This window comes from Gorilla gorilla, chromosome 3 (assembly GCF_029281585.2).
Source record: "Gorilla gorilla gorilla isolate KB3781 chromosome 3, NHGRI_mGorGor1-v2.1_pri, whole genome shotgun sequence".
Classification (NCBI taxonomy): domain Eukaryota; kingdom Metazoa; phylum Chordata; class Mammalia; order Primates; family Hominidae; genus Gorilla; species Gorilla gorilla.
The window spans coordinates 168991024-169012173 of record NC_073227.2 but is presented as its reverse complement, the minus strand read 5'-3'; the positions used below and the strand labels follow the sequence as shown (position 1 = coordinate 169012173).

Below are 21150 nucleotides of genomic sequence, written 5' to 3'. Positions count from 1 at the left end.
AAGTACTGTTATAGCAACACAATACAGACTAAGACATATGGGAAACACATATGCCCTTCTCCCTACTGCTCTGTCTAGGTTCCTCTGTGACTGGAGGACACACACTACTCGGGGACTTTGAAGCACATGTTGCAAACAAGGATAAATCAAAGTGCCATGAAGACACCTCTGGGCAGTACAAGGCCATCCTCCACTGTCACACCAAAAAAAAGACACATTCTACCACAGTCCCTATTACAAAGGCTAAAATGCTTATTACAAAGTTATAAAGAATCCTTTTCCAGGAAATGTTTAATGTACATGAAATGTAATTGTCCCTTCGCACAAAGTCATCCACAAAAACTGTAATACATAAAGGCTATGATATGGTTTGGCTGTGTCCCCACCCAAATCTCATCTTGAATTGTAGCTCCCATATTCCCACATGTTGTGGGAGGGACCCAGTGGGAGATAATTGAATCATGGAGGTGGGTCTTTCCTGTGCTATTCTCATGATAGTAAGTCTCATGAGATCTGATGGTTTTATAAAGGGGAGTTTCCCTGCACAAGTTTTCTTGTCTGCTGCCATGTAAGATATGCCTTTCACCTTCCGCCATGATTGTGAGGCCTCCCCAGCCCTGTGGAACCGTGAGCCCATTAAACCTCTTTCATTTGTAAATTTCCCAGTCTTGGGTATGTCTTTATCAGCAGCCTGAAAACAGACTAATACAGGCTAATACTAGGAAAAAACCTCCTGATCATCAGGAAATCAATGAAACATCAGAGCACACTGAAGTACTACACAAAGCTAAGGTCAACCAAAGCACATTTTACATATCTCATTGAAAATCCAATTAAAACCCTCAATAAGATCAATGTAATCTGAATTGTATTCTTATATTAAGTAATTCTGAGAGTAACATTATATTCCTTACTTTATAAATTGCCAATTTTTCAGTATTAAGACAGATATTAAAACAAAACCACCCTGATTAATATGATCTTTGATGCTTTTCACAGGCTCTTCAGAATCTTCAAGGGCCCTTAGGAAGTGGGGGGAAATGAGGAGGGAGTCAAATTATAAACAAAAGTTTTTATTACATTATAATGTATAAAATATAAGAATGAGGTATATGAAAATGTTCACAACACCACTAATCATCAGAGAAATGAAAAGCAAAACTACAATGAGATGTCATCTCACCCCAGTTAAAATGGCTTTTATCCAAAAATCAGGCAATAAAAAATATTGGCAAGGATGTAGAGAAAAGAGAACCCCTGTACACTCTTGGTGGGAATGTACCCCTATGGAGAATAGTTTGGAGGTTCCTCAAAAAACTAAAAACAGAGCTACCATTTGATCCAGCAATCCCACTGCTAGGTGTATACCCAAAAGAAAGGAAATCAGTATATCGAAGAGATATCTGCACTCCCATGTTTATTGCAGCACTATTCACAATCATCAAGATTTGGAAGCAGCCTAAGTGTCTATCAACAGACAAATGGATAAAGAAAACGTGATACTTATACACAGTGGAGTACTATTCAGCCTTAAAAAAGAATGAGATCCTGTCATTTACAACGGCATGGATGGAACTGAAGGTAATTATGTTAAGCGAAATAAGTCAGGCATAGAAAGATAAACTTTACATGTTCTCCCTTATTTGTGGGAGCAAAAAACTGAAACAATTTAACTCATGAACATAGAGAACAGAATGATGGTTACCAGAGGCTGGGGAGGGTAGTGAGCAGTGGCGGGGGGAGCAGGGATGGTTAATGGGCATAAAAATATAGTTAGTTAGAATAAAATTCAGTATTTGATAGCACAACAGGATGACTGAAGTCAACAATAATTTCTTACACATTTAAAAATAACTAAAAGAGTATAGCTGGATTGCTTGTAACACAAAGAATGGATAAATGCTTGAGGTGGTGGAGACTCCATTTCCCCTGCTGTGATTATGACCCATGGCATGGCTCTATCAAAATATCTCATGTACCTCATAAATACATACACCAACTATGTACCCACAAAAATTAAAAATAAATAATAGACTCAATCTACACAGACTCAGTGACTCCTGAGAGGGTTCATTCCCTGTTTAAGTTCCTCTAAAGAACTCCCTACCTCAGACATAAGCTAACAGGTCACTAGACTCTGAGGGTGACCAGTGAGCCATGTAAAACTCAGGCACTAGTGGTCCTGCTCTGTCCTTCCCCTCCATGTCTATTCTGGCTTTTCCTCCTGCTTTATTCTTGTCATATGACAAAAACAACAAAAAAAAATTGACACTGAATATCACTAATTCCGGAACACTCATTCACATACACCTTACAAGTTGATCCGCACTCTGGTTCTCAACAGAAATGTCACCATTAGGCCAGTCGTGGTGGCTCATGCCTGTAATCCCAGCACTTTAGGAAACCGAGGCCGGTGGATCACTTGAGATCAGGAGTTCGAGACCAGCCTGGCCAACATGAAGAAACTCCATCTCTACTAAAAAATACAAAATTAGCCAGGCATGGTGGCACATGCCTGTAATCCCAGCTACTTGGGAGGCTGAGGCAGGAGAATCACTTGGACCCGGTAGGCAGAGATTGCAGTGAGCCAAGACCATGCCACTGCACTCCAGCCTGGGCAACAAGCATGAAACTCTGTCTCAAAAAAAAAAAAGAAATGTCACTGTTGAAAGAGCTCACTCACGCCACTGGTTCATGAGTTCACATCACTAGCCCATCCTCATACTCGCCCATCTCATGGGACCTATCTGGCATCCTTGACAGGGCCCTAGACAACCCTGACACTAGCACTGACCTGATCCTGCCTAGGTTTCTTCTGGCTCCTCTATTACCCCTAACAGGAAAATCTTGATGTTTCTCAAGGATATTACTGTCTTCTCCTAGTGATGAAAAGCAAAGGCTTTGGGGGTCAATCTCAGTTCAAATCCAAGCACTGCCGCTTTTACTAGCTGTGTGCTCATAAGCAAGTTAAGCTCTCACCCCTCACTTCTCTCAGATGTTTAAAGAGATAATATACATAAGAATTTTCACCCATACAGGGATACTATTACATATATTTATGCAATGGGAATTTTATGTTTTATATATATATTTTTAAGTGTATGGATACACAAAGAAGCATCCACATACACTAGAATTACATTAATACCCTTTATAGTAGACCCAAAGCATGTAACATCATGAGCATCCAATAAATATTTTCTTACGCCAATCTCATGTCTTTATACCTTACGTTATACTTTCTACCCCTAAATTCACTCATAAGTTTGAGCACCAAATCTCTGTCTAATGGACTTATCTTGAACAGATAACTACAATTCACCATGTGACAAACTGAACTCATCTTACTCCTCCCCCAAACCCCTTTGTTCCTTCCTTTTATTAGTGACACCCATATTGTCCCAGGATTGAATCTCTATCACACCTTCCCCAAGACCCCTTACAAACCCAGTCCCCGGGTTTTGCCTATTCCACCTCACCAAATGATGCTGTCCACCGTGGAACTCCCTATTCTCACTCCCATGCCCTTCGACTATGCCAAATAACCTCTCTCCTAGCCTTTCATTCCTCTACTTCCTACTGCAAATCCTGCTGTCAGATTAAGTTTTGTGAAGCAGTTTACTTGAAAACTATGAGTGGCCCCAGTACCTATAAAAGTAAATGCAAAAGTCCTAAAGCGGCATTCTCAACCTCCCACACCTGGCCCGAATCTCTTTCCAATCTCATCTCCTGCCATTTGCCCATGTTCCAACAAGAGCTGCATTCCCAGAACACGTACCTCCTCTCTGTGTTTCTCTGATTACATGGTCTCCCATACCCGAAATGTCCTCTTAAAACATCTCCACCTGTTCAAACTCCATTATAAAAATGATTCAAAACACTTACTGGGGAAACTTTCCAGATTCCCTGCAGTTGAACATAAACTCTCCTCTGAAGTCTCCACCACTTTCTCGCTCATTCTCTCTCTGTCTCTCTCTCAAAGCACTTATTCTCTGCCATATCTTGTAGCTACTTTTGGACATTTCTTCTTTCCCCTACTGGACTGTCTTTACTTCCCCCAAATCTCACACCATGAATGACTCACAGCAGGCACTGGGGGGAAAAAATGCGCCAAATTAATGCATAACAAGTATACTCTGTTAAGAACAGAACTTATGCAAAACTCACAAATCCTAAGGCACAACCCCAATTTGAAAATCCTTGAAAAGTTCACAGCACCCTTTGCCACCTGGGAAATAAAATTTTCTAATTTACAAAGGAAGAAAGACCTTAATAATATTTTGGCCCAGGAACTCTTTTTTTTTTTTTTTTTTTTTTTTTTTTGAGACAGAGTCTTGCTCTTGTCACCCAGGCTGGCGTGCAGTGGCGCAATCTCAGCTCACTGCAACCTCCACCTCCTGGGTTCAAGCAATTCTTCTGCCTCAGCCTCCTGAGTAGCTGGGATTACAGGCACCCACCACCACGCCTGGCTAATTTTTGTACTTTTTTTTAAGTAGAGACGGGGTTTTGCCATGTTGGCCAGGCTGGTCTCGAACTCCTGACCTCAGGTGATCTGCCCGCCTCGGCCTCCCAAAGTGCTGAGATTACAGGCATGAGCCACCGTGCTCAGTCTACATCTTTATTATGTGTAAATAAAGCTAAAACATATGGATTAAGTTTCCTATAAAGTATACACAGATTTATAAAAACAGCAAGCAGGCTAGGAAAAATTGTCATCTCCAAAGCAGATTAACTAGGAGCCTTTTTCTAACTCCGAAATTCATCTAGAGCAATCTTGCTTTAATTACATGCTGAAGTTTCCTCTTTGCTTTAGTGACTTTCCTGGAGTCAACATTTTTCACATTCCTAGGGAGGAAAACAAATAACTGAGGAAAAGAAAATGACTTCCTTCTCGCCATTTTTCGCCTGTCAGAGCCACTGTCAGTGACACACATAGGCCTCTTCCTTTCCTCCCCAGTTTAACCTTCCTTTTTTGCACCCCCTCCCCCCACCGCCATCCATTACTGTAATGTTTTCCTTTCTCAGACTACTCTTTTCAACTTTTCCTGTCCTTACTCCCTCTCTCGTCTTCATCTTGTCCTGAAACACTAAGAGGGACTAGATCCTTCCCTCCCCACTCTACGGTCAAATGTTAGGATCCTCTGAAGGGTATACTTAGATCAGCTCCAGGGAAACCCGTGGCTAACATAGATCCACGCATCCATATGAAGTTTTCCTGCACAAGCACCCTTGTCAGCAAAAATATTCTTCCTCATAGCAGAGCCTGGACTCTGCAGTGAAGTCCAACTGAGCAGGAACAAAGAGCCAGGAGTGGGAGTAGAAGTGTTCAAAGATGAAATGGGAGAGACAAGGCGAGGTAATGGGGAAATTTAGGTTCTCAGAACTGTTAACTAATCCAAACTGACATCCCCCATCTCTAACCCTCCAACCCTGCCACACAACCCTGCTTCCAACCCTAAACCCAAGCACACAGTGAAGAATCTGAAACTCGATGTCCATTGCTCCCTTCTGAATAGAAAGCCTGAGCACTTAATCAACGTTGGTTGTGCATTCATAGAACTATCTAGCCACAGAAAGGAAGAGAAGGAAAACCGAAAGACCTCTGCTTAGCTCTATAAAGTTCTGAAAGCGAGGCCACTTTCGTCTGCTGTAACTATTGTAACAGGCTTGCCGACGCTACTGGAAAATTCCTGTAAGATTTATTAACAAGGTGAAAGCAGCACTATCTACTTCCCAGCAGACAAATCATGTACTTATCTCCCCAGCTTCAAAAAGGGAAGAAAACAGGCAGTTGCGGCATGAAATGGAGATCCTTTTATCCAAGAGCAAGACCCAGAGCCAGTATTTTCACAAATAAATTGCATAAAGGTTTCCTAATTAGGATTTAATCAAATGATTGTTGAGCTACTGTAACACTGTCTCAAAGCTTGTAGTCTAATTATTTTTCTTTCTAAAAATGAACAGTAGCCATCTTTCCATGAGCTGTCTGGATGGCTTAGTGCACACTAATGAGGCTTAATGACAGTTTGACAGGATCATAAAAGGAGGCATAAATTCACCACCACTGGCAAAAAAAAAAAAAAAAAGGCAAAACAAAACTTCTTACATCCATAAACAAGCTGCTTTTACCATAATGGTAAAGAAAATCCCCAATCAGCTTTCAAGCTTATCTTTTTCATGAGAACCCAACATTAGCAACAAGCTAGAACTGCTCCAGCAAACAGCCAATGCAACAAGTACCCAAGAAATACTCTTGCTATGCCTTCCCCAAAGGGACTACATTTCTGTTTGCCTGTCTCTTTCCCAGTCCTTCAACCCCCTCAAAATGTATTGAATTCATTATTTCACTCCATAAGTATTAACACCTAATATGTACCAGGTATTACTATAAGTGGACAAAAAGATCTCTGGCCTCAAGGATCTTAGCAGAGAGAAACAGACAAGAAAATAAGTTATGTAACATATTAGACTGGGGTACGTTTATAGGATCCGAGTCCCAAAACATGGCTTCCGCCCCCAGATGACGACCTGCTTTCCCACAGGAGCTGGAATATTCATCTGCACATCCGGCACCTACTACATGTCTGGCATATGATGCAATCTCAATTTAAAATATCTTTTTAATAAACAAATGAGTGACCAAGCATTCTAACAGTTTTCAAGCTCCCTATCTTAGAGGCAGAAGTCAGGAACGTTATTAGCAAAGTGCTCATCTACAGGTGACTGAAGAAAAAAAAATCCAGAAGTTCTTGAAAGAAAATAATGTGGTATTTAAAATCATGTTTTCCCTTGATTACAGAGAAACAAGTAAGAAAGCAACTCACTTAAGAGATTATTCATTTTAAACCAGAAATACTTAACCTACAGTCCACAGATTCAGGAATGCAGGTGAGCCCACTGAAACTGTTAGAACAATTAAGTGGAAAGAAGGATTTATGTGCATTTATCTGGGTTACTAACAAAAGGGTTAATAACTTTTGTCAGCTTCTCAGCAGCCTGTGATCCCAAGAAGATTGAAAAGTACTGCCCTAAAGAATAAGTGTTTTTAAAAACTGTATTTACATCCTTATAAAAATAAAGGTACACTTTTAACTATGAGTCAGCATCATTTTTATTAATAAGTGGAAGCTTTACTTTGAGGGGGATTGAGACAGCGGGAGAGAGGCAGGCCCTCAAGGTGGTCCTATTGAGAACAGCACTCCAAAAGCATCCTGAAACCATTTTTTCCATATGTTCCCCCATAGATTATCTCATCCCTACTTATAAATGAAGCCCAGCTAAACTGAATAGACACCAGCTCCTTGCAATTCTGAATTCAAACACAAACTGCCATGGGCCAGCTCTAACACCAACAAATGCCATACTCAGGTCTTGTTTTAACTGTTACGAACAAAACCCTCTCAAATATTAATGAAACCTTCTTTTCGTGTTCCAGACTGAAGTCCTCTCCTAAGTTCTTAATAAAGAAGAGACGTTTCCTCCCTAGATCAGCAGTTCTTCTTGCTGGCTACTTACCATAATTCTTGGGAAGGCAAAAATTTAACAGAATACGCATGGTTATGCAGCCACTTACAAGAGTCCCTCAGGTGATTCTGATTTGTCAGGGTTGAAAATTATTGCTCTAGATTGGTCCTTTACAGAAGAGCCTTGCAGATCTCCCAGGCAGTACATAGTTATGCCTTGCGGGCTATCTGGTCTCTGTTGCAACTACCAGACTCTTCTGTTGTATCGTAAGAGTAGCCATAGACAATATGTAATCAAGGAGAAAATAACAGTAATTTGGGAAAGTGATCCCAAAGTGACAATCATGAACAGTACTTATTTCTAGTAGTTAATATGCTGAGTGGGTATGGTGGGAGGGAAGAGTATATTAAAGCAGTTTCTGCTCACCCCAACATGGATCACCTGAGTCAACCCCATCCACCACACCCCAGGAATATTTACCCTTCCCTGCTCCCCAGATGCAATGCCTAAGCATATTTGAAGAGTTTACCCTTCCCCAACTTCTCCTCCTTTACTTGTCATTCACAACAGCTAGGTGTAACCAGAAAGACTCTTTGCAAGGCAGGCGGTTTCCCAGGTGCAGAGCAGGGGCTGGCTTCACTGCCTCTCAACCCCTACTCTCAATGATGCTCATGGTCCTCTGGCCCCATCTCACATCCTTTCAACCTTATTTGCCTTATTTTCTCTTGTAAGTTGCAAAGCCCTAACTTTATCAAGAGTACAGGGTTGCTGTGCCACACAGAATTTGAGTGAGAAATCCAAAGATGGGAATAAAAGCAACAAAAGTCCTAAATAGTTCACAATTGCCTTGATATTCACTTACATCTGGATTAAATGCTTCTTCATTAAACCAGCGAGATAACAAAAGACCAGATAAATTTCAGATTTATGGAACTCCATCAGAAGACAGAAGCTCAATGAGAACTTCTTAGAACCAAGCTCATCATAGTGAGAATGAAAGAATTTTTTTAAACAGAGAGAGAGAAAAGGGAAATCTAAGAGGATCGTTGTGTAGTACATGGCGACAAGCCGAAAACAAAGTCTCTAAAAGAAAAAAAAAAGTTTACCTTTTCATGGTTTTCAATTAAGATTTCCACAACAATATTCTGAAACTTCAAGTCCATGAGGGCAGCGACAGTTTCTTCCTGTGGCCTCATCAGAGTTGGTCCAAACACCACTCCTAAGTTTGCCACGGTCATCAGGTTCTGCTTGGAGTGATTTGAAACACTGAAATTGGTAAGGGGGGAGGAATCTGTTTAACCAAAGGAGCAAAAATTGTGGACTGTAAATAGTCTGCAACTCTGTATTTCCTTAAAAGCAAGGGGTCAAGAGACTTAACCACCCTCCACATCTACCTCTGAAATAACCAGATCTGAGAAACCCTCCGTGCAGATGCTCCTGCCTACTCCTTTACTTCCCTCTCTTTGGTGCTCTAGTCTAACCACAATGGCTTTCTTAATAATTCCATGCACAGTTGGCCCTCAGTATCCCCTGGGAATTGATGCCAGAATCCCTACAGACACCAAAGTCTGCAGATGTGCAAGTTCTAAAGTCAACCCAGGAAACCCATGGATAAAAAAAAGTCAACCCTCATGTCCACAGGGAATACTGGATTTTTGATCAGTAGCTGGTTGAATCTGCCCATGCAGGACTCACAAAGAGCCAACTGTATGTGCTAATCTTGCTTCCCACAAAAGCCTTAGTTTACTGTTCCCCTCTTCTTAGAAAACTCACTCTTTCCCCAGAATATTATACTTTTGCTTCCAACGGATACTAGACTGCATAGCACCTTTGTAAAAGCATGCAGACTTTGGTCAGAGCACCCGCAATCACTCTTTCAGCCCAGTATCATTGTGCAGTGAATCACATAGACAACTGTTCTCAGCAGCCCTGCAACTTAATTCAGGACTCAATTCAAAGATATCATCTTCAAAAAGCCTTTGCATAACATTTTTTATAGTCTCACACTCAATATATTCTGTCCCCTTACTCTGCTTTGTGTTTTTGCTATTTATCATCTGAAGCTGTTTTATATTTTTATTTGTAATCTGTTTTTCGTATTTTCCCCTTAGAAAGCAAGCTTCATGAAAGCTGGGACTTAGACTATTTTATTCAACTATGTATCCACTAGCACCTAAGAAAGGCATTCACTAAATATTTGTTGACCAAATGAATAAATGGCTAAACTAGCAGTAGGACCCTTGGCAAATCACAGTATCTTCTGACCTTCATTTTCTTTATATGTAAAAGAAAGGTTCTAAAATATAGCGTTCTTCAGCTTCCTTTCACGTCTAAAATTCTACAGTTAGAATGATCTCTATACTTAAAGAAAGGGCTAATTTCTCCACTGATTTGATTTCGCCGGTTTTTAAGAGGAGGAGGAAAAGAGAATGAAATCTATAAAATAACTACCCATTATTGAATTAAGCCAACTTAAAGGACATGTTCAAATTTAGAGGTAGGTAGGTGTGAAACCAAGCTAAATATTCTAACAAACTTATATTCACACTTCCAGAATCTGTGTATAGGGCAATGTATAATATTCTCTTCTTTCACTTCAAATCAAACCCTGAGTTGCTGGCAGAGATGTTAAGCAAATAATTATACAACTTCATGAAAGCATATTTCAACAGTCTTATCCAAAACACACACAATGAGTCAAACGTCCAGCCTGCCCTTCCAGGTGTGGTCCCCAGTTCCACCCGTTACAAATCCCAGAGCACTACCCAGCACCTAGAGCAAAGTGAAGAAAGTTAAAACGAAGAAAAAGATGCTTACTTTGTTAAGTGTTTCACCAAAATATCCAACATCTCTTTATTCTTCTCTGGCAGTTTGTGTACCAAGAAATGGATCGCATTAACACGAGATTCTGGGCTGCCGCTTTCTTCCAAAAAAAAAAGATAATAAAGAAAAAAATAAAGAAAAAGAAAACAATAGTTAATAGAGAACTCAGAATCAAATATATTTCCCAAGACAATGACAACAGCTCCTCTGTTCAAGATTATCAAACATGGAGAATGTAAACATATTTTGCCACCGTTATAAGGAAAAAAAAATCTTTCTCCTTATGATGAATCTTCTCATGCCTCCCCTAATGAGGTAATTTCAGTGTGGCTGCAATCGGTGCCCTTTCCTTGGTTTATATTACAGAACGGACAGCTGCTAAGCTTCTCCTTCTGACATGCTGCGTTTCATGTCTGTTCATCGTTTACTCGATGGGGTCTAGTCACTGGGTCACGCCACAATGGAATGCAAGTAAAATATCAGCAAATAGGCTATTGCATGTTACAGGTTGAACAGGATAACCCCCTCAAAAAATATGTTGAAGTTCTAGCCCTTAGAACTCGGAGTGTGGCTGTTTTAAACTGTACTTGGGATTTAATGACATCAGGTATGCTAAGGCATGCATGAAAATGACTGTCAGGAAGGGAAAAGTTTAGACTCACAGAGCCCTAGAAACAGACGGCATGGCATGTTGTGCACAGCCACGTGGGGAAGCACCAGCGTCGATCAAGAGGCAGAGGAAGAACGGGGAATGTGGGCAAAGCCTCTACTGTAGTTTCTGCAGGAAGGAATGGGCAAGGCAGGGTGCGCAGGTTGAGGACCGGCTGGTTTAAATTACTTCAGTGGGCACTGCAGCGCAAGGGCTGTCCCTAGTTGCTGATACTCGGGACTGAAGTGACAAGGGCAGGAGAGTACAGCCTGTAGTGTAAGGGCCCGCAGAGGAGGCTCGTAGGGAGGCGGGTCACGGGGCTTTGGATTGGAGAGTTCCATGTGAAAAGCCTGCAGAAGTTTAATATCTCCAGGAATGGGCCAGCCCTGGGAGGGGCAGTTTCCTCGGGTCAGTGAGGCCCCAGATGTCAAAACATCAGAATAAAAAGGGGTGCTTAATACACGATCTTATTTGGGAAGAGAGCTGTTGCAGATGTCAGTTTAGATGAGATCATAACTGAAGTAGGGTGGGGCCTCTTCATCCAATATGACTGGCATCCTTACAAGAAAACAAAGAGAGGGATAGTGACCACGTACAGGCAGCACAGCAGAGGTTGTCCTGTCACAGCAGAGGCTGGAATGAAGGACCCACAAGCCAAGGGATGCTAAGGACGGCCAGAAACCACCAGAAGCTGTGAGTGGCAAGGAGGGATCCCTCCTACAGCCTTCAGAGGGAGCACGGCCCTCCCAACGTCTTGATTTCAGACCTCCAGACTCTAGAATTGTAACGGAATAAATGCCTCTTCTTTGAAGCCACTTGGTTAGTAGTAAGTACTTTGTTCCAACAGCCCTGGAAAACACATTCCCTTAACCCCCAAACTTTGGAATTATTATACGTGGCTCTTATTAACAGTGTACCCCAATTCCCTTTATTGTCTTCTTGATTGGAAAACTATCAAATAAATCAATAAAATGTTTGTTATTGAAGATTTTGCTAGTTTTCACAGGCGTCAAAGAAGTGACAAAACAGAATCAGGTTCTAAATTTACTGCTGACAGAAAAGAAGGTTAGAAACGGTTTTGTAGTTTCATTTAAGGCTGGCCAGGGAAGCTCAGGAAGGGTCTAATAATGGAGAGCCCTTGAAGATTGGGTCCTGAAGAACGGGGAAGGGTTCAAGGAAAGGCAGGACTGAGGGGCAAGGGGAACATTCCAAATTCAGTAAATAGCATGACAAAAAGCACAGAGCCTGTACAGAGACAGCTCTTCGAGGGTATAGATAGAAAGGTAGCCCGAGACCAACTCTGGTCTGCAAAGGCCAGTTTGAAGAAGTTGTCTCACTGTTGGCTTCTAAATTAGTCAGGTGAAAACAAAGCAAGAAAGCGATATGAATAGAGTTATATTTGGGGAAGGTATGCCTGATATTTTTCTTAAAGGATGGATTAGAATAGGAAAAAGAACTAGTTAGGAAGAAAAAGTTATGTGGGAGATAAGAAAAAAGAAATGAAAGGAGTGGCGGCCAGGCACAGTGGCTCATGCCTGTAATCCCAGCACTTTGGGAGGCCGAGGCAGGCAGATCACTTGAGGTCAGGAGTTCAAGACCAGCATGGCCAACATAGTGAGACCATCTCTACTAAAAATACAAAAATTAGCCAGTGTGGTGGTGTGCACCTGTAATCCCAGCTACCCAGAAGACTGAGGTGGGAAAAGTGCCTGAACCCAGGAGGCGGAGGTTGCAGCACCACTGCACTCCAGCCTGGGCAACAGAGAGAGACTCCATCTCAAAAAAATAAAAATAAAGGGAGTGAGGTAGGTGGTAGAACTACAAAGAGGGAAGTAGAACAAAGAAGTATAGATGCCCTATGATTTATGATGGGGGGACATCCTAATAAGCCCCTCATAAAGTCAAAAGATTGTATGTCAGGACCGTCACTACACCTGGGAGTCGTTGCTTCTAACTGATAGCTGAGTGGTCTTGAACAAATTACCTAACTAACCTCTCTGTGCCTCAGCTTCCTCATCTGCAAAATGAAACAATATCTTAAAAGGCCATTATGAGATTCAATGCTGTAACATACATAAAGCACTTAGCCTCTGTGGCTGGCACATGTGGGCACTCAATCACTGTTAGCCATTAGTACTGTTGTTGTTCGTGTTACTACTATTATTTGAGCGCTACGATGGAAGAAGCAGAACTGACAGGTTTTAGCAGCAGACTAGCAGTGGGTCAGAAGGAAGAAGGCAGAGACGAGCAGTGTTTCACATCTGGGTAGTCTGGTAACAGGGCCAATTCCACCAACAGACAGAAACACAGCAGCCAAAGCTGTCTTGAGGAAGGAGATGATGGTGGAGGGAATGGAGGAAGTGACATTCAAACGGCTGGTATTCAGCAGTAGCTGGAAACAGTAGGAGGCTTTAGAGATCAAGGCTAGAAATGTTCTCCAGGAGGTGTGACCACTAGCTCACGGACAAAGCTGCCGAACTTCTACAGAAAGGTAACTGAGGGCACTGTGGGGAAAAGGGCTCCAAAGATGTACAGGGAGATGTGAAGTGAAGGGCTAAGTCAAGCAGGCAATGCAGCCAAGGAGGAGGAAGAGGTGGGAGGACCAGGGAGGTTCGATGTCATCAGGAAGGCAAGTGAGAAGGAATCTGCAAAGGCTGGGCACAGCCAGTGGACTCGAGAGGTAAGGAGAGGTCAAGGAATGGAAACACTGGGATTAAGGGGCCCTGGGTATCACCAGGTTTATCAACTGAGAGCCCCTTTCTACTAAAATGAGGAGGTTAAACAAAGAGGGAGCTGCTGGAGAAGGGGAGAAGAGTGGGATTTCAGAACACCTGTTCAGAAAGCAAAAAAAACAAGAGAATGGGAAAGAGAGGTAAAGCAGATCAAGAAAGGGGCATTTATTTTTTCAAAAGGATAATAGTTTTCCTTATGACAAAAGTTAAATACCTGTAATACTAAAATCTTGGACAACACAGAGAAAATGACCTTAGTACAAAGTACTAAATATCTGAAATATATATATACATAAGAAACTGCATGCAATCAGATTAGAAAGAACTACAAACCAATCAGGGAAAAAAGAGACAATCCAACAGACAAAAGGGCAAAAGACTGGGGCAGGAATTTCACAAAATATTTATTCCAGTGACCAAAAAACCTATGAAAACAGAATAAACCTATATCGGTGAAACAGAAGTTAACAGCACAATGAAAGAGTAATACTCACCTGCCAGAATGGCTTTAAATGAATACTAAGCTTTGGCAAGGACATGAGGCAACTGAAACTTCCACATGCTAACTAGATGGTAATCATTAAAGGGTTCAACCACTATGAAGAACTGTTTGGCAGTTATCTACTAACGCTGAACAAACACATACCCTATGACCGACCCAAAAATTCCACTCGTAGGTATATAACCAGGAAAAATGCACATAAATGCTCATTAAAAGACACATACTCCTATACTCACAGCAGCGTTCTATTAGCCCAAAACTGGAAACAACCCAAATGTCCATTAACAGTAGAACAGATAAATCTATTGTGGCTTCTTCAAACAGAATGCAATGAAAATGAATGAATGTTTCATACAACAGAGATGAATCTCACAAAATGAGTAAAAGAAACCAGATACAGAAGAATATACTCTGATTCCATTTACATAAAGTTCAAATGCTGCAGCCTCAACCTACAATGTCAGGAGAGTGATCACACTTCATGGGAGTGGATAATGACCACATGAGCAAGAGAAAGGGCTTCTGATGATGTTTGATTGCTTGATCTGGGGCTGATTACATGTGAAAATTCATTAAGCTGTATACTTATTTGAGCCCATGTTATATTTCAACAAAAAGTTCACTTAAAGCTACCCATAATAAATCTCATCCTAAAATAAACTGGTAAATTTTAAGTATAAATCCTGCAGAGTTTTCCTTCCTTTTTTTTGTAATGAAATGCCTAAACAACCTATTTTATTTAATGTATCACAGATACTTTTCAGTGTCATTAAATGGAACACCTTACCATCGATTTTATGAACACTTAGATTGTTTCCAATGTTTGTAAAGACAAGTTTGTTCCAGTTTACACCCCTAATAATAGTATTTGAGAATGAGAAATGATATTTTACAACTGAGGACACTAAGACAGTTGTTGCTAAACAGAAAGGATGCAAAAAGGCTAAGAAATTAAAAGGCACATAAATAACACAACCAAATCATATTATATCATTAAAAAAACTTCTAGATACAAACTAAATTTATCACCGAAAACAAAAACACAACTGTCTAAAGGGCTAGGTAATAAATTATAATCCAGTTCTTAATCTGGTATAAAAAACAAGATACTAATCAACACTAGAGAAAATAAAAACAATATAACAATTTCAATTCACAGCTTTGATTTTTAAAAAGACTTAAAGCAGAGACTCTGCAAAATAGTAGAAATTCCAAAGGAGTAAAAGGACAACTACTGAGGATAAGAATTTTATATTGCAAAAATTAAAAAGTCTGGAAAACTTTGCACTAAAAACCTACTAACTTGTGAGTCTATCTTGCCATTAATAATCATCTTTTTCCAGTGAAAACCTAGTTTAAATACTTTAGGATTCATTATTTAGAAACAGAAGCTAGAGAAACAGTTTCCCACACTCTATGAATTACATTCTTCATTTCTCAAAATAGTGGAATTGATTTTGAAAAATAGAGTCAAAACCTGGATTAAGAAAATGTGGCACATACACACCATGAAATACTATGCAGCCATAAAAAAGGATGCATTCATGTCCTTTGTAGGGACATGGATGAAGCTGGAAACCATTATTCTCAGCAAACTATTGCAAGGACAGAAAACCAAACACCGCATGTTCTCACTCATAGGTGGGAATTGAACAATGAGAACACTTGGATACAGGAAGGGGAACATCACACACCTGGGCCTGTCGTGGGGTTGGGGGAGCGGGGAGGGATAGCATTAGGAGATATACCTAATGTAAATGATGAGTTAATGGATGCAGCACACCAACATGGCACATGTATACATACGTAACAAACCTGCACGTTGTACACACGTACTCTAGAACTTAGAGTATAATTTTAAAAAATTTAAAAAAAGAAAAATAGAGTCAAAACCTTTCACTATCTTCAGTCTCTCTCCTTCTAGCCCATCCTAATCTATTTTAAAATCACACATCCATTTCTGCCAAGTCTTTTTCCCTCTTCCTCAAAAAAAAAAAAAAAAAATACTCTGGGCTTTTAAAATAAAACCATTTTTTTCTCTATCTTGTTTTGACATTAATCATCAGAGCTTTCTATTCGCAATCATTTCTATGTAGCTACAACATAATACCTTTAAGGTACTCCAAAAAAGTTTTTGAAGATAAATCATCTAAAGTTGCTTATGCTAATGCAATTTATTTTAATTGCTACTGATTGACAAAGAATGAACAGCCTACCTTAAAAAAAAAACTAGGATACTAAATTAATCATAATACCAAATTCTTGAAATATGCCAGGGAATTAGGAGCTTACTGTAGTGGAAAAGGCATTTTAATTGTGTAACTACAAATCAGCATCTACCACACTGTAATGTCCATCTGCTTATGATGCTGTGCCAACTAACAGAAACTGAAAAAGATGTGATCATGGAGCTTATCGAAGACACAGAGGCAGATAAATGCTAAATTATTTCAATATTGAAATGTCAAAAGTCAATGATACTGTAATTTTAGAAAGGCATTAGCAGTAACCATCCAAGCACTTCCCAAGGGATAAAGGGCTTCAGTCAACAGACATCAAGTGTTGCATTTCTCCTGTGGCATTCGTATCTACCGTGAAATGAATACATCAAGCTAAGAGGGAGGCATGCCACTAAGCATTCAGTCCCCTTAATTCCTGGGTTCCTAAGCCCTTCCCCAGCAAGAATCACATGATTTTTGTCTTGCTTCCCAGATATGTTTATCAAAAACGATAGAACATTCTGGTTAGGTAAACACCAATGTCTTGGATCCGATTATAGTTATGTTTCTCATGATAAATAACCAAAGACCTTTGTGGTAATCATTTTGCTTCCCAACTAACTTGACTACAGGAAGAAATACACTGAACATAGCAACACAAGTGTTTTGGTTTAACTGACAGTGAAGAGATTTTTCTTCTGATGCAACAGGCATTCAGCCTTTAGTTGTCATTCTCGTACTAAGCACCATGACTCCAACCCTAAGGCATGAGTCCACTCTTATCAAAATGATACAGCAAGGACTTTGAGGCCAAAAGGCTGACACACAGACCATAGCCTACAACTTTCTCAAAGGTAACAGACATCACGCAGTAAGACATTCAGCTAGATGCCTGCCTGTGGTGGACACAATCTTTTGTATTCCCCATAGACCAGGTAACTACATTTTCGTCTTATAAATTTCCATGTCAAAAGTCCATTATAGTCTCCCCCAAGATGGATCGTCTACTAGGTTCCTTTTATAAGTTTAGTTTGGAATTCAGCTAACGGAGAAAGTTAGATTAACTCTCTTAATTTTCTCAAAGAAAAAAATGTTTTAACTTTTCCAATGCAGTCAACCTTTAAAAGTAAGTTGATATTTTTTTCAGAACAAGGAACATAAAACAAATGTGCCTTTTGTGGTGACAAAATAGAAATGAAATTTATATTTGTATCATGAACCCGAGAAATTAACACGGAGGTTCACAACAGGAAACTACAGGAAAGAAACTGATGAGAGAAAACAATGGGACCCAGGAGAAACCTTGAGAACCCTCAGCAGGGAGGGTAGAAGAGAAGAAACTATCTCATCACCACAGAACAGATGGAAACCACTGCACATGACTGAGAAGAATCAAAAATTAGTTTTCAAGTTGGTGTGAGAGGTGGTAACAAAGACTGCTGATGCTTAGTAATTTTAGCAGTCAGCTCAGCTAACAGACACTTGAGCAAAACAAGGTAAGCTGTGACACTGTTCACGGAAAATGACAGCTTAACCACAATCCCGATTTTCCAACGGCATTCAAAAGGGGAGACTAATTTTGGCCACCTGATTTCTGTAACTATTTTATTCGATACTTAAAAGTCCATATGCAAAAGATTAGATCTGTTACCATACTCTCTAAAAGAGGCAATGAGTGCAGAGAAGGGTACTCAAGAGATTAAAATAAAAACTTAAAGTCTACATTGGAAACCTTGGCCCCTAAAATACACCCATTTAATACATGTACTTTTTCTCATTAAATCAAGTTACTACAGGTCCCATTCCAACCACAACGGCACTTAGGTGCAAATCCATGCCAATGATTACAGTAGAAACAGTATTTCTTTCTGACGGTCCTGTCATCCAAATCACTGTGAAGACTATCACAGCATTCCCACAAAGTCAGGAAGCAAAACACAAGGTACTGGTCCAACAGGTGATGATCTTGTCTGCGTTTCTGCAATCCTTTCACCACTCTGCTCAAAGATGCCTTCAACAAACTCTTTAAACTTATTTTCTACCACCATAGATTTTATTACCTCTTAAGATATAAGCTCCTACCTTAGGAACCTCTTCATTTGGTAAAACACACTGATATTCAAATTTCAAAAACACTGCCATCAGTTATGGGGCATAATAATACTAATGATTGTGGTCATTTAAAACATATGTAACTAACCTGCACAATGTGCACATGTACCCTAAAACTTAAAGTATAATAATAAAAGAAAAAAAAAAAGAAGGAAAAAAAAACCTTATTCCATAATCACTTTATCTTTCTCTAATTCTCAAAGGATTCTAGATTAAAATTGGCACTCTTCTGCTTTTTCCAGTCTCTAAGGCAAACAACATGAAACAATTGTCCTCCAACTAAGTTTAATTTCTCTTTCCCCAGTTTGCCAAAAATGCCACAGGGAAGAAATCAAAACAACTAAGCATTTACTTGAGTTTTTGCCGAGAAAATTTTCCCCCACTCCCTTGATCTCACAAAATTCTCTTTTTTAAAAAATCCTCTCCCCATGTGAAAACAAAAGTGAATAGAACCAGTTTTTGCTTTTCCGAAAGCCTCTTTTATATGTAGAGTCTAATGGGGCCTACACATTCCTCCTTCCTGCAACACAGGAGGAACCTTTACAACTGGGGGGAGCAAGGACCTCACAAGAAGGTAACATTTAAAGCAATGTTCAGGCAGCAGTAACATTGGTCCCAAAGGGAATGCTCTAAGTTTTTCAACAGATTAAACTATGGAATACATCCAAGAGGAGAAAATAAAAGGAAATGAAAATACAATTACAGCTACTGTCAGTGCACCTGTGAAAACCAATACTGCAGGTTTTAGCTAGTAGAACTAGGGTTCTGAATTTTAAATAAGGCTCCCTATAATCTGGCAAGTTACTTAACATGTCTCAACCTTCATTTCCTTCACTATTAAATACCTAACACCAGTGTACTTCAGAAGACTATGATGATTAAACAACACACGTCAAAGATAGAAAGTGAGCCATATAACAGAAAACAAAGCCTCAAATGAGTATGACTCACAAAAAATTCAATCACAAAATTCTACCAACTATAGGCCTTTTTCATTTAACATTTGATCGTATATTATTCACTCTGTATCAAATACTGTTTGGAGTTCTGGCATTATCTCATAATATTCCTTCTGTCTGTAATTTAGATCCGAGTATCTTTCTATGCGAAGCCACCTCCAAACTACTAACCTCTCCAAATCTGCTCATCTCCACAACCTTTCGCAAATTAAATACTTCTGTGTTCCCTCAGCATTTTGCTCATGCCATTATTGTACATTTTGTAGTATAATGAGAAGTATGCCCCAGTACTTGCTATAGAATTGTCTCATGGGACAAGAATCCTGTCTTGGCTTTACATATCCAGTAACATAATAGGAAATAATTAATGTATGTGAACAAATGAACGAATATACTGTCCCTTTTATTCACTTCCCAAGGATGAGGGGAGGCACCAAACATCATTTAAAGCGATTTCTATTTTTAACACAAACTGCAATAACAAGTTGAATTTTTCATATGGAAATTTTTCGTTTATGCTCACTACCAACTACAAAACTGTTCCTATGTACCTTTACATAATACTTACTGGCTGGAACAATGAAGTCTCCATGTAACTCATAGGTCATGAGAGGCTCTGGAAGACTCCTGTGTGAAAAGAACAGCTCAGAATTATCAAATAAATCCAAACAAGTCACTTCTGAGTTTTTTTATGAAAGGATGTTAAATTTGTTATTCATTTCTTAATTAATGTGTAAAACTTCCCTAGGGAATACCTTTACAAATCAAAAAAGATACATAAATGGATCACTTTATTAACTGCTGTTGGCACCAAGCATTATCAAAGCCTAGGCAGCCACAAATCCCTACTAGACCTAAGCATACAGTATTTCATATCTAATCACGGAAAGTACCTTTGTGAACATCTGGTTTTATATATAAAACTTCCTTCTACACATTAATGTATTTAAAGCCAAACATACCATCTAACCAAATGTAAGTAAACAATTTTGAAACTTCATCTCTAAGATATTAGCTGAAGATTCCACCCAAAATACATAGAAAAGATTAAACAAACTCAAATCCTCTCTGCTTAAATATATTATAAAAATAAAAATTTATCTTTATTCCTATAAGATGAGAGATGAAATAAAATTGATGACAACTTTAAAAATATACACAGCATTTTCATAGTCTACAAAACAAGTTACATAAGGTAGTTTATTTTATCCTGTGATCAACAGAAATGCTACAGTTCAGTCCACCTTGCTACATATCTTAAAATTATAAATGATCAGAGCAACTACTAGCTTTATAAACACTTAAAGAATACCTAGACAAGTGTCGGTCTGTACAGCCTTTCTGGAGGGTAATCTCGCAAGATATTAAGAACTTTTAAAAGGTTACAATCCTGTAACTCACAAATTCTGCTTCAAATGTTTAAAAAAAAATCAAAGATGCACAAACTTTTTTAACATACGCAAAGCCGAGAATATTGCCAGAGATAAAGAAAGTCATTTCATATTGACAAAAGCGTCAACTCATCATGAAGCCAAAACAATATTAAATGTTAATAGATCTAATAAGAGAGCCCCAAAACACTCGAAGCAAAAATTGACAGAACTACAGGGAGAAATGGGCAAATCCACAACTATAATCAGAGAGTTAAATACCTCTCTGTTTCAGTAACAGAACAAGTAGAAAAATCAGG

At 39.5% G+C, this 21150-nt stretch overlaps 1 protein-coding gene across 4 annotated transcripts in view; it reads right to left on the bottom strand.

Moving 5' to 3' along the window:
- ARHGAP10 (Rho GTPase activating protein 10) overlaps nt 1-21150 on the bottom strand; it is a 343170-nt gene that overhangs the window by 99031 nt on the left and 222989 nt on the right. For all 4 annotated transcript variants that reach the window (XM_019025986.3, XM_055384931.2, XM_055384932.2 and 1 more), the window contains 3 exons: nt 20029-20087; nt 10282-10387; nt 8571-8730 (listed from right to left, as the gene is read on the bottom strand). In XM_019025986.3, coding sequence (XP_018881531.3) covers nt 8571-8730; nt 10282-10387; nt 20029-20087 — 325 coding nt within the window. The remainder of the gene's footprint in view (nt 1-8570; nt 8731-10281; nt 10388-20028; nt 20088-21150) is intronic.